We start from the raw sequence: 15027 nt of genomic DNA on the forward strand, positions 1-15027 counted from the left end.
AGTTAAATAGTGATCTGTGGGGATTTAGTGTTTATTACTGAAAGACTAGAAGGTATATAATCCTCACTATGCAAGACAAATAAACCTTTCTGCTTCTTCCAAATCACAAAGTGGAGGTATTTGTTGACAAATTCTCTCTCTTTTATATTATTTTTATATATATGCCCTATCATTGATAGTTTTTTCCTCATTGTTACTATAGTTAAGAAATGCTCTAGTATTCCTGAACCTGCTGGCTGTTTTTTCACTAATGTTCTTAGCTTTCCTTTCCAAATTTCTGTTCTCTGTTACTTAAAATTTATACTATATATACACCCATTTTTAAAATTCTGATTTTATATGGATTTTCATAGTTTTATTTGTTAAACATTTTATTTTTAATTGCTGCCATTCCTTTGTTTTATCTCTGTACTACTGTAACTTCCTAATCAAATTATTTTGTAGAATAATGGCTTCTGGTCTGTGTGATACCCATTTAAAAAAAAAAAAAAAAAAAAAAAAAAGACTTGAAAATTGGCCCTTTTAAAATGCCATATATTGTGTATATATAGTGGTATATATTGTTGTAGGTCTATCTATATAAACTTAGATTATTTTGCTTGTTAGCTGTTGTCTTCCTGTCCATTTTTCAGTGTAATTGGTATGTAAGCAGTTTCCTAGGAACTTGTGATTACTTTCAGTTTCTTCATTAATCTGTCATAATGTGGTTCTAATGGGACAACTGTACTGAAGCATTTCCTGTTTAGATAGACCAGAGAGATTCCAGTGTCGAAGTTGGTACTTCTGTCGTGCTCTTTTGGGAGACAGAAAGTTCACAGAGTTGTTTTTGCATTCGTGGCTGGAGATAAATTGTAACACCTCTGTTAGGAAGTACTCACCGCTGTTTTATTGTGCTGGTGAAAAATTTGGATATAGTCTAAAGATAGTTGTTGGAGGTGTGACTGGGATTGCTAACTGGGCAGAGGAAGCCCACGCAAGTGAACACAAAGTCCTCTTCGTTCCAGCCAGTGAGGGTTTGAGCAGGAATTTCATAATGTGGCTAGCCTATTGAAAATACAGTATTAAGTTACACTGGCAAAAATGCCTTTTTTAGAAGTTGCAAACCATATCTGTGTAGACGAACAGCTGTGTAGCTAGCCTTTGAGAGAGAGGGAGTTTGGTGTTGTATACTTACTTTTATTCTTTATACTTGACAGGCTTGAAGTGCATTTGATGATTATCTCCTTTTTTGTTTGTATAAACAGTTTTGTTAACTGTACTAAAATGTATGTCATCTAAGTTATTTTACAAGATTGTTTAGCGAATTTAACAAAGGCACAGCATGAGTATACCCTTACTTAACTTCGAACGGATTCCTGAAGTGCCTAGTCTAACTTGAATTTTGACTTTAGGTATATTCCGAGTTTATTTTATCCTCGCAGAGGATTTATTTGAGTCTTGGTGACCCTTGTCTGTTGCAAGTACCTTATCTTTTGGGGATCACAGTGACATTTCTTTGTGCAGATTAAATGAAAAATAAAGGCTTTGGACAGGTTGTTCCAAGTGGTGCTATGAGTTTATGTACAATTTGGAATATGAAAATGTATATGGAAATTACCTGACACCAAATCTTTTAGCATTGTCTATACCTTATGTGCTCCCCTGGGTAATTCCTTCAAACCTTTAGCAGATCAGAAGGCAAACCAGGTCCCAGTTAGTTTAGGTTTTGTGCTGAATGTATTTCTGAAGTCAGAAATAAATTGAGTTATTTTAAAAGGTAGTTATGTATATATGTGTGTACCACAGCCAGTCTTTAGTGGAAAGGAAAATCGTAGAGCAGTTGAAAACTGAAGTTAAAATACATACACATTACTGATGAGTGTAAAACACATTGTGCTGTGCTGTCTTTAGTAGCTAACAGGATTATCCTGAAGGCTTATCAACATGTCTGTATTGCCCTGCTTCAGAGCTAGAACTGCCCTGAGAAGCATTGGGGTGTTATTTTTGGTACACTTGGTAAAAGTGTTGTCTGACACTTGCAGGATTGCGGGGACAGGAAGCTGAAGTTTCTCACCTTGTTACCGTCTGAATAGACAAAATCTGTTTTAAAAAATACAGTTTTAAGAAGGAACAACTCTTTGATATTTACTGTAACAAGTTCAGCTAATTTCCTTTTGGATAATTTCACTAAAACTCTATTTAATTGGCTTTTAGACAGTCCTTGGTTTTCTGCTAAAATTTTAGTGAGGATGTTAAAATACTCCACTTTCATCATGAACCTGCTGATTCGCAACCTACATCAGCTTCAAGACAGTAGTATTTCTGAAGAGTTGAAAATGCTTTCCAATTTATCTAGTCAATTCAGTGAATCATAAGTTTGATCATAAATAGAAAAATTTACTGGGATTTATATTAGAGAAAGATAGCTTTTCTTTTCCCATTCTAGGAACAGAAAGTAGTAGTAATATATTCTTTCCTTAAAAATTGAAAATGAGGAGAAACGATTGGTTGTTTCCTGTTTATATGAAGCCTTTGTTTAATTGGTTTTGTGTACAAAATGCAGTTTTGATAAACTAAAACTTTTACCACATTTAAGATAATTTGATTAATGTCTAAGTAATTCAAAATGCCACTTTTACTCCTAATTTAATTCTTGTTTTCATCCAGGTACAACATGATTATATTAATTTTTTACATGTAAAGTATATATAAATCTAACATATCATTGATACTTCAGATGTGCTTTTTTATTCTGTTAAATTGAGTTATACAAATTACTTGTTTATTTACATGCATTTCCCTACTTAAGGAGGAAAAAGGCCCTGTATGATACCAGCCTTATCATCTTATTAAAAATATGCTTTAATACTGATAGATTGGATGATGTTGAGCATAAAACCACACATGGCAAGTGCTAATTGAGTGAAGCATTCATAGGTGTGTAGTTGCAAATTTGAGTGTCTTACTGCCTGTTTGTACCTGTAGTTTTGGTTTCTTCTGTTAAAGGTGCTTTTTACCATCAGCAGTGATGTGTAGTAGGAGAGGGAGCCCACAGAAAGTTTGACTTGGTTGGTTTAGTATGCTCTATGAACACTTTTTTTTTTTTTTTTCCCCTTGATGAGATGAAGGGTTATCATTGACTTTATTAAATTCAGTGTTATTGCTTTTATTCTACTCAGCTTTGCCCCTTCACTTGGCTAAAATTAGAAAGCAATAAAAACTTCCCGTAGATCCTGCTAAAGCAGAAGAAGAAATGTCATTTGACAAGTAGATCACTAATGTAGCCTGTAAGAGCTCACAATGGAGTGCTGATATAGTCGGGCTTGCTTTCTTCTAAGGTGGTGCAGTTTTCCTCTCCAAAGAACTCAGCTGTGCAGAGGTGATAGTCAGAAGCAGAGGAAAAAAGGGAAACTTGGCACAGGTGATTTAAATGTACTCCAAGGAACATGAAAGTGAACAAACCTGTTTGTTTATGTAAACAGATTCTTCTAGCAAATTTTCTTGGTGCCTTTTTGTTTTGCTAGATGATTAATTTGGTTAAGAATGTGTATTAAAGGGTATCAGTATGTTAGGTATTTTAAGTTGAAAAGCTGCTTTAGTGCATGAACTTGTTTAGTTGCCCATATGCTAAAAGCAGATTATGTTTTCTTCTGGGGGGGGAAAAAAAAGTATTTGAAATATGATTGGCATATTCTTGGCAAATTTGACTGGGACAGAAATACATATACTATATGTCACTAACTTCTTCTCAAATTTAATATTTACACCTTGTTTGACTGTGAAACCTAGTAACTATCTGCCAAATTTTTAACAATAAATGCCTAATGAAGGCATACCTGCATAATGGCATTGTATTTTTACAGTATGAAAATTCTGTTTACTCTTAAAGACCATGTATTTTCAATGAATAAAGACTGCTTCCGTATCTGTCAGGAGGTAGATGTGGAGAGTTGTATGTCTGTGTCCTACTCAGCATGGTGCACCAGCTACAACTGTTGAAATTGCCTCAGAAAGGAAACAGTGAAGGCACAGGCCAGAGCAGTGAGAAAGCCGTTTTTGAAATGAATGAGTCTGAAATTCGGTTCTGAATTTAACTCCCAAATTCACTGATTTGGTGCTGCTGGACAAATTGTGTAGTTTTCAACAACATATAGCTAAAATGAGAATCTGACATATGTGATTTGTACATACCTACCTACCTGCCCAAGCCTTCAGGGTAATATCAGGGATCTTCATTTCTCCATTTCGTCCGGTGAACTCAGGCTCTTTCACCTGCAGTGTGGTTATAAAGCTAAGAAACGTGAATCTATATTTAAAAGCAAGTTCTCTTGTTCCACAGAATGTACTAGTTTTGTTTTAAATTGAAAGTAACCAGAAGGAACAGCAGAAGTTATTTCTTAGATGCCATATGAATTTAAGGGAGAGCCTCAATTGTGTGAAGTTTAGGTAAAGGTTGCTTCATAGAGTCCTTCATGTCCAGTATCTTCACCAACTTCATGTCAATACATTGAGCCGGGAGAAAAAAGGACATTCAGGCAAATAGATCTGTTTCAGTATCAGTATTTTAGGCCTTGAATGCTGTTTGGTTTGGTGTCTTCTAAAATAATTGTGTAAGGACTAGTGTTTTTTCCATGACATCTTATTTTTCCATGATTGTTTGTGGGTTTTTGGCAGGCTTTTTCCAGGTATTTTTTGGCAGGTTGTCTGGAGATTTTTCTTTAAGTTGAAATAAATGAATACTGTTAAAAGTTTAATATTAAACATGTAATATGGTAGTTTTAATTGAGAGAACTTTTAGTCTAGGAATTTCGTGTTCTTGAAAATAGATTTGCACACAGCTAAAACCACAAATATTTATTTGAAAGTAAATTTGTGTCTAATACTAGGTAGCCTGGAAAAGTTGGGGGAGGGGGTGGGTGGTGTCAGCAAAAATGGGAAAGCGGGTGTTAGACTGGGTTGTTTTGTCCATGTAACATCTATCAGTGAGTTTTAATCCATTACTAGGATTGCTAACAGGAACCGTACCATCTCTGGTTATAGTAACTAACATGTTGTGGCCAACTCTCCTATTCCCCCTATTTATCCTGACAGAGGTTAGAGGACAAGAATAATTCTATCTCTACTTGAAAACTAATGCTAAAACCACTTGAATATATGTATTCTATTACAGTCCTGATTAAGAACAATGATTAAGCATTCATTAGGGTTTAAATAGTGGAAAGTCCCTATGAAATCAGTTGTATAACACGTAGATTATATCAGTCTCAACAGTGATAGATTTTAGTGTTTATCATGAATTATGCCCTTAATTAAATTCATAGGCTTAACTATAAATTACAACCTAGCAAAGTTTAAGAGTATGTAATTAACTTAGTAGCTCAGTGTAACAGCCAAGGCAAAATTGTAGTACAGAAGTTACATTATGCTCTTACTGAATATTTGAGCTAAACAATTATCAATTTCATGTAGTTTCTGTTTCTATCCACCTCTTGGAACTGAAATAAAATCTAAATGTCTGTTGAGATATACTCATGCATATGACAAGGTGTTTAAATGAAGTGGAATTAATAGCTAGAGAAATTTGAGTTCTGGAATGGTTTGTCTCCTTTTGTCAATGTCTGACAGCTCTACAGCATTAGAATTAAGTAATGATGGTCAGTGGGTGCTCAGTTTCAGTAGTCTCTGCATGCCTTCCCCATGAGACTTGAATAGGCATGAAATGTTGCATCAGCCTCAAGTAGTGTTTTCTCCCTAGGAGAAAGTGTTTTGCCCACCTGCTTTTGCAGGTGTCTAAAAGGACATTCTTTACACTTACAAGTGAAACATTTCCAAGAAATTTCTCTGGAGAAGTTTGCTGCCCTGCAGTGTGGGAAAGGGTTTGATATTGAAGTTTATGCCAAGATTGACTCATTTTCTGGGGTGAGAGAAATACAAACAATAAACTTGAAACTGCCAGAACTTACAGAAGTAATGAGACGCTCTTGAAATTATTTGTTAATTTGAGTTACTGGTTATGGCAGCTATCATTTTAACAATTTTGTGTTGGCCAGCTCTCCAGGATTTTAACTGAAACTGATTTTAACTTAACTGAAAATGACACACACGTGCATCATACACACAGTGTTTACAAACAAATTAAACAAAATAACATTAGTGTAGCAAAAGGGTAATATTACTAGTTGATGAAGAGTATTTGCATGGTGAAATATTTCATTTTTACTAGTAGCATGCTTTAAAAAAGTAAAATATTCAATCCTAAAACTAGATTTTGCCAATATACAGAGATAACCGGTATTACTCCAGCTCACTGAAAAATAGAAGCTGTGACATGTGGGTTGGTTTAATGAACACTGGAAAGATTATACTTAATTATTTCATAATTGAGTAACATTTGTCATCTGTAATAATAGATTAATGCCTGAAGTTCTGTTACAACACCAAAACTGTCCTGTTTCTTACCATAAATGTGAACATCAACAGCAGCTTTTCCACCCTGTATGTACTATATTAAAAAGAATACTCAGCAAATGTAAAATACATGCTTTTCTAGTGATTTCTTAAATAGTAATATTTCATGACCTAAGTTGTTGGTCATTCTTATTACCCTTTACCCTCATAGCGTTCCCAAATATTCGGTGAGTCTTAGGACATTGTCATTACTAATTCTAGACTCTTAAGATGTTATACTTTGAATTAAAACATTGGATTAATGACCTACAAACAAATTTAAGGTGCAAAAAATTATCCTCCTTCGTTCTAGTGGCTGTAACTGCCAGGTTACCTTGAATCTATAGCTTGGACGTTAGGTAAGGCTTATGTTTTCATTTCATACACCTTACTTCCACTTCACTTGTTTGTGTTCCCTTGTTAATTAATGTGCAGCATAAATATGTGACCTACTGAAAGTGCAAAGCACTGCTCAAACTTGTTTTGGATCTTTTGACCAAATTTCTTTTGATACCATCTCAGTTATTAGTTTATTGAAAGAAAAAAAAAAATTGCAATGTATAAGCTTATTCTTTTTTTTTATACAAGGAGAGTGAAGACGACTAAAAGATGTTCATAAACAGTGTGACTTGTGAACTGTAATGTCCTCTATCCTAAAAAATCCTTTCTTCATAAGGGCAAAAATCACTGCAGATCGAGACCAGTGTTCAAACCGTGGGGATTATCTGGTGGTTCTGAGCTCACTGGAGGGCCAGCGAGAGGACCCAGATAGAAGTGGTGATTGTTAAGTTCACACTGTGAACTGCTCTGTGGCAGCACTATAGCAGAGGACTCATGCTTTAACGACCTTTTCATGACAAGTAGTGAATTTAATTATCTTCAACCTCCATTCCTGTCTCAAATTTCAGTTGAAATTGCTGAGGGAGGCAGGACAGAGAAGTCCTTACAAATGAGAAGGTAGGATAAAATGTGTTGTAAATTTAAAAGTTTGCATGATAGAAGTGGTTGCAAATTTAGAAATGTGTTCTTTGAAAAGTTTCAGTTTGAAACAATAAGGTTTAACACAGGATTTGTAATGGGTGAAATTTCACTGTAAAATAAGATTTTGGATGTCTGATAGTGGAATTAAGACATGAAGATGAATTTCAGAACAAGGCTTCTCTGAATATAAAAAAATGATATAATCAAAGCAAATAATTCTGCTTTAATCAGATAAAAATAGTAGTATATTACTGTCCTTTTCTTATTTTTATTTTATTTTAAATTCTGATTGCTTTTCTCGTCCACTTTACATCAAGTTCAGCAAAGTATGTCAGCGTAGCTGTAAGGGTGTGGAATGTGATGGCAGAGGGAACAAGCAATCTGAGGTGAAGAGAATGGGAACTGCCTTTAATCAGCTCTGCTCCTAGGTGTGATGCCCTCTCTTAATTTGATTGCTGGATATGTTAACAAAGATGTTAATGTCCTGCTTAGTTCCACTGGACTCACTGGACTTGGTTCACTAGATAAATCAAAGGAAGGAATAAACTATTCTCCAGGCCATTGCATGAGGTCTTTCTCCTGTTTCCAGGATTCTCACAAGAATTCAAAATTGTTGGTTGGTTTGTTTTATCCCTTAATGAATTATTCCATGTTCATATTTTTGACTCCTTTCCATACTAAGAATAAATGACAGAAGTTAAATATACAATGTATATTTTCTCCTGTTAGAGGCAAAACATCTTATTTTGTGGAGTAGATCAGGATACTAATCAGCTAGCAGTTAAAGGTAGGTTTTAATATCTCTCTCTAGAAAAATACTGGTAAAAAAAATCAAACATCTAAGCCTCATTAGATGGCATGACCTCATCAGATCTCATCATTGATGAAAGACAATAAAAATGTAGTCCAATGTAGGGTAGATACTGTATAGCTTTGCTGTGTGTACATGGGACAGTAGATTGATTGATTGCCTCTTCCCCTACAAGATTTTTTTTTTTTTAATACGGACTTGTTTTTCCTGTCTTTTGGGGAGGAGTACTGTCTTCTGAATTCTTTAGGTGGTTACTCAGTGAGGGACCAAGCACTCTAGATATAAAGCTATCTATTTTTAAGGTTACTTAACTAACTTAGGTGTACCCTTCACCTATGTACTTAACACCTGATAGTAACAAGAGCCAGCTAGACCACATGCCACTTGCACTGAGATATGAAGTCATGGTGAATGCAGTTAAAATGTCCATGTTCAGCAGGCATCTGATTATCCCTTTCCAAGTGATCAGAAAGTATTTCTGGGAAAAGTTTAAAACATTGTTGTTTCCAGGACAAGCTGGACCTACCTAGGGTTGGTCTATCTGTGTGGGAGTCAGGCACTGTTGATCCTTACTGGTCTTGGCAGTCCAGGTTTCAGGTTGTACTAATAGAAAGCGATTCTCTGTCCTGGGCCTTAATATAATTCGTTTGAGATTTGATCTCTGTTCTTATCAGAAAAGGTGACCAGTCTTTGTATTATCAATTTTGCTTTGGTTTGCTTCCTTTATGACTAATTAGCCCACTTTCTAAATCAGTTCCCAAAGGAAATGAGGTTTATATGATTGCACCATCCAGCTGTTGTTCTGTTTGGGGCCAGCTGGCTAACTTCCATCAAATTTGTTAGGGTAGTGAGTGCTACATGCAGAAATGCTGCCTCTCTGCCGGTTTGCAGAGGCTGGGTGTGGGATTGAGACAGAACCAGTGCATGTGATAAAGGGAATCTTCAGTGTGAGCTCCCATGCTCTTCTGCTTGCCCCAGGAGCTGGCTGGTGTGTATGCTCTGCAGATGTGATTAGCAAGCACTCAGAAGGAGCTTTAGGACGACCTGTTGTTTCACAAGTGGTAACTGAGGCTGTAGGTTGGAACTAAGGACTGTGAAGGCAGAGTCTGGGGATGGGGAGATGGATGCCAAGAACCAAGATTGATCCTAGAAGGCTTGTAGCAGACATGGAAGAGTAAGGCCTGTGGATATCTGTCCTCTGTGCAGAGACTGGGACAGAAGTCATCAAGGAAATTTATCTTTTTGAGTCACTGTAACATCAGTGGAACTCTTATTATTTACATCTTGCATGTACATTGCTTTATGCTTTGTAATAACTTTCAGTCTGAGGTCTAGAAGAGCAGGCTTTTTGGAGGCTGTTGCTTTAAGTTTATCATGCTGTTCTGACAGGCTTTGGTTTTGGGGTTGAGACATCAGTCTTTAACAACAGAGACACTTCTGGCACTTGATAAATATTGCTTTTAGAAGTGACTAGGAAGATAGCACAATGACAAGCAGAGTTGAAATGGAAAAAACATTGAGATAAAATTTCTTTTCTTGGCTTTCTGATTTAAGGTACCTGCCTGGTAGTCAGAAGTGTCTGTCATATGGAAAGTGCCGAGAGTGAGAGGGTCGGTCAAACACCTGCCTGCAGTGCTGTTAAGGGGGAAAAGGGGACAAGAAGAAGCAGGATGTATTATATACATGTTCTTCAGCAATAGGATCAATTGCATTTGCTTTTCTTCACCTTAAGATAGGTAATAACCTTCTTGGATGCCACAGTGGGTTTTCTATAAAATATTTCAGGTACAAGGCTCATTTTTAAGTAATCTTTGTTTAAGGAAGCTCAAGGGTAATATTTTTTTATATTATACAACTGTCTTCCATTTCATCAACTTCAGTTTCTGTGGCTCCTGTTGTTCCATAATAAAATTGTTAGAACAGTTGTTCAGATTGTATAATCAGTTATGAGGAACATTGTTTAAACCTCACAAATGTGATTACCAGTAATGCCAGTACTCTGCCATTTGCATATGCAAGTAAATTCTTTTATTACCTTAATAGTTACTCTTCTATCATCCTAATATATATAATCTCACAGATTGTTTATCTTTCCTTGCCATGAATGTGCAATCTCTGATAATACATGAGAAGTGTATTTGAGCTCTCCTGTTTCTTGCCATGTATGGCACAATAAACCGCCCAAATTTGGTCAAATATTTTTAGCCACTTAGTCATATGTCTTTTAATGTGCTGCATATGTAAGCTTTTGATTTACTTAGCAACAGTATTTTTATGAGTATGTCTTGCCAGGTTTTCTTATGTATACTTGAAAAATGGTCAAGGATTGTTCTGTGTTTGGTTGTTTCACAATCAGGTGGTCTGGCTTTTTTTTTTTAATAGTGCTAATCAATTTTATGATACCCTATTTTCAGATTATGAATTTTAGAGGATTTTAAGATACGTGATTATGCAGCATATTGAAATGTAATATTTAAAGACCTATATTTAAAATGCTTGGGTAATTTCAAAGTTTTCTGATATAAGTTCTTTTCCTTATAATAAACTGGTGAATATTATGTTATACATAGGATATCAATGGTCAAGCAAATTGGATATTCAGAAAACTGCATATAGGCATGTGTGAAATATGGCTGCTAAGTGTAAACATCTGTTTCTTTAATTTGCTTTCCTTCTGAACTGAGTTATGAAGTCTTGCATTTAGTTCCTTTTCATTCAGGTAACAAAATGCCTTGCAAAGAGAGGCAATTTTTTTTTTTCAGAGCTTGTTACTACTATATAGTCATTGTACACTAATGATAACTGAAAGAAATGGAAAACAGTATGCCTGAGGAATTTGTAGTCTTGTTGGAGTAAGTTCATAAATTATTCATACAAGAATTGCTGATTTTAGGGGTGGATATGACTAAAAAGATAATTCAAAAAATCCTTTTGCAAGGCAGTTTTCAAGAATACCTGAAAAGGTAGGAAGGTTTATGAATGTTTTCACTCAAGAATGTGTTTCTGGTTTTAATTGAAAAACAAATAATGCAAGCATTGTAGTGCAGTCTAGCTGCAAGTTTATGGATGAACAAGTTCAGATGAGATTCATTGTTAAAACAGTTCTGTCTTGCATTTTAAACAAAGCCTTCAGTTTGTACCTAAGTGAAGCAGATAGGGTCAAAAAGGTATAATTTGGTGCTGGTTTTGTTTGACTGGTTAAACAGAGCAGCAACTCATCTTGCTCACAGTGTAGCTGTTGCCTCAGCACTACAGAATGGAGGAAAGTTCGAGGATTCATCTTGGAAGGCACAATTGCTCAGATAAGGAAATCTGAGGGGTTTTGCCATAATAAAGCAGTATATTGTTTTCAGTCTTTATTGCTGTAAAAGTATTCTGAAAAGTAAAATTTATACCTTAATTGCATTTAATTAGAGGCATAACTCTCCAGAAGGATTTAGGAACCCAGCAGTGACATTCTCATTTCAACTTTCTGGTTATATAGTATTGTTGATTTATTAAGCTAAAAAGTTAATACTAGTCTTGTGGAGTCTGGCTGTTTTAAGTCCTTGCTGTCCTGAAATGCAGAGGGACTTTTCTCTCTGTTGCTCTTCCCTTTTAAGGGCAGCACTATGGAAGTTGGCAAGAGAACTCACTGAGCACCCTGTGAGAAAAATACTCAAACACAGAGAAGAAAGGCAAAATAGGGGCCAGTCAAGATGGAGATCTAGAGAAAGAACAGCAGTAGTTCTGCATCTGGGTGACACTGTTTGCTTGGTAATTAAGAGTTGCACACAAATTATAATATTTTTGCAATGTGCTGAATTGATACTCAAGTAAGTTTATAAACATCAGTGATTAAGGCACTGTTAAAAGATGTATGGTGGTATAGAATATGCTGCATTAGAAAACATCAGGGGGTTGAAATACAACGTGGCATACCCTTCCATACTTCTTAGTCTCCACTGTATTATTAAACCCACGTTATAGTATTGTTTTCCAGACTGCTCCCCATCTCTTGGTCACAACAATTCTACTTCATGGCATAGCTGTTTATTCAACTGTAATATCCACTCAGGTGGCTGAGCTGGGCATGGGATGGAGCAAGGGCCTGCGGGCTTTCTAAAGGGAACTACTTTGTACTGGAGAACAAGGTTGCAGTGGGGATTGTAAATAGCTTCTCAGAAAATGAGGACAGATTTATCTGAGGAAAATATATTTGCTGGTTTTTGTTAAACTCTGTTTGAATTCGTTTATTTAAGGATTTTTTTACAAATCGGTAACACCTGCTTCTTTTCTCTCAAATTCTTCCTGTCTGGCTGTCAAAACCCAACAAATGAACCCTACTTCTTCATCAGACCTAAAAATACTTTTTTTCCTGAAGATGTTGCTTGAAGATTCACAGTATTGTAGAACAGCTTTAATATGAACTTACTTCTTAAATCTTTCTTTCTTTATAGGCTTGTATAGATGATAACGTAGATATGGTGAAATTTCTGGTGGAAAATGGAGCAAATATTAATCAACCAGATAATGAAGGCTGGATACCGCTACATGCAGCTGCTTCCTGTGGATATCTTGATATAGCAGAGTAAGACTTTTTCCTCTACTTTTGAAATACACGTATTTTGCTAATACATTGTTAGAGGGGCACTAGAAGCAGATGGCATTCATAAATTGTCTTTTTAGTTGCCTCTGGGTCATATAGTGAAAGAGAATACTTTTACATTGTGTGTTGGTTGTGAAGTACGCTGTGTGCATAGCTGTGCATTGCATTTTCTCTTTCTAACTTTCTTACATTGCATCTTCAGCAGTTGTAAGATGTAAACATTTAAAACTGTTCATGACTGTCTATTTTTTAAAATTATTTTCTTCTGTAGGAAGGTTGTTTTGGAGGGAAGCATGGCAAGAAAGTTCAAATTTGTATTTTATTAGTAGGCTGAAACATTATCCTGAGATAAGCCTATGTGTAGGATATTAATTTTGCAATTGCATTTGCAGTCTTGAAACTTTTGTTTTTCAGGTGTGTCATGAAGCGGTGACTTTTACTAGTTATTTTGGTCGTGGAGCAAAATCTTACAGTTGAAGTTAGATGCCTGTTATGGTATTAGTTAAAGCTTACTCAGTACTAAATTCCAGTAGTGGTTTTATTGTTATTCTTGAAGCATTTTGAGGGCCACTGAAGATATGCTAAAATCAAATTTTTATATAGGCTGTCTGTTTTAAGATGCAGTAATGATTGATTTGAGAAAATGTGTGGGATATGTTGTTCAGCACGCTGTTCTTTCAATAAAGAAGGTAATAATGTCTTTCTAAAGACCCTTTGGGTAAACACAAACTTCATTAATTCTGCTAAACTCTGTGTGATGTCTGTTCCAGTGTAAGACTTGGATAAAATATAAAGTCATATAGTTATGTTACTGTACAAATTATAATGGTGAAAAATGGAAATTACAAATTTAGGGGATTGTTTATTGATATTCTGTTTTGTGAGTTTGAGAGGTTTAATTGTTTGAATCTTAAGAAAAAATTCTGGAGACTCTTGTATATGGTTTTCACAGGGAAATTTTTTTGGGGGGTGTTCATAGACTGAAGTGTTCTGTATATCCTTTTAATAACTGGGACACTGTATGACTGCTAATTTCTGTAATCTGCCTTCCTACACTACACAGATGTTTGAGTCTGTAGTATCCCTTGCATGCACACTGTAAGTGTTTACTTGTTGGCTGTACTATGACAAGAATTTCCTTACAAACTGAGATAATATAAGCCTTTCTTCAGTTTAGTTGAGGTAAAACACCTGCCTTTTTTTCCCCCAGTAGGAAGAAGTTGAATAAATGTTCTTGGTTTGGCATTGCAGCCTAATATAGGCAGATGTTCAGGGAAGAAAGAGTGATGTCCCTTGTCCACAGGACAGTTTTTTGACTATAGGCTTCGGTATCTGAAATATGTAATATTGCTGAAGACTCTAATCTGTTTATTGTCTCAGACTGGGACAGGACCTGTCTGCATATTTTCTATAGATATCCTTTAAAGAAATTAGATTATTGGAGTATAATCCTGTGGGGTGTGGGACATCTAAACTGTGGGAAGAGCAGTATTTTGAAAGTGCAAGGAGTTTTGAAGATAAACTGTTGAAACAAATTTCCACATACAGATGAGAAGGGTAACCTGACCTGGATGGGGCAATATTTGTATCTGATGAGGTCCATAGAGTTTAGCTTTTCTTCAGACTGCTTCCCTAGGAGCTCAACTTCAAATATTTACAAAATTGACAGCAGAATTTGCAGCTGAGGCAAAACAGGGGGAATACGAATGGATGATACAATAAATTACCAGAGGTTAGAAATTAGATTTGCCCCATAGTACATGCTGGGTCCAGCATCTACTTTAGTGAGGATGCCTCTTTCTTGGGAAGCATGAGAAGATGTGTTGGTGTGGGTCTGTGACTAAATCTGTTATGTTTGATTTTTAGCCCTAAATTTTCTGGTTCATGGAAGTGAGCTTAATTTGGGTAAATTGTGAAGCTTATATATATAGTTCTGAAAAGATTGCAGCTAATAGCCTGTCATCCTTCTGTCCTGTATGATATGTACTGGCATTTTTGTTCAGAATATCTTCTTTTCCTATTTTCTTGCAAAGTGCAAGAGAGAAGGGAGTTACAGAATGGGTTTTGGTGTTTCCTAGCTTTGTTAATGAAGGGCTGGTGAGAGTCTGACCAGTGCTTCCCTTTCTCTTCCTGTGCAACTTCCTGTTGCACACCTTTGTGGAGCTTCTCCAGTTGGAAAACTCAGCAATCAATTTCTGCTTCCTCTACTGCCATCTTAAGT

The 15027-nt window shown here is 35.8% G+C and overlaps 1 protein-coding gene across 4 annotated transcripts in view; it reads left to right on the plus strand.

The window, feature by feature from the left end:
* Positions 1-15027, plus strand: part of PPP1R12A (protein phosphatase 1 regulatory subunit 12A) — a 122562-nt gene that overhangs the window by 33720 nt on the left and 73815 nt on the right. For all 4 annotated transcript variants that reach the window (XM_074902812.1, XM_074902810.1, XM_074902811.1 and 1 more), the window contains exon 2: positions 12658-12788. In XM_074902812.1, coding sequence (XP_074758913.1) covers positions 12658-12788 — 131 coding nt within the window. The remainder of the gene's footprint in view (positions 1-12657; positions 12789-15027) is intronic.

The sequence above is a fragment of the Athene noctua genome, chromosome 3 (assembly GCF_965140245.1).
Source record: "Athene noctua chromosome 3, bAthNoc1.hap1.1, whole genome shotgun sequence".
Lineage (NCBI taxonomy): Eukaryota > Metazoa > Chordata > Aves > Strigiformes > Strigidae > Athene > Athene noctua.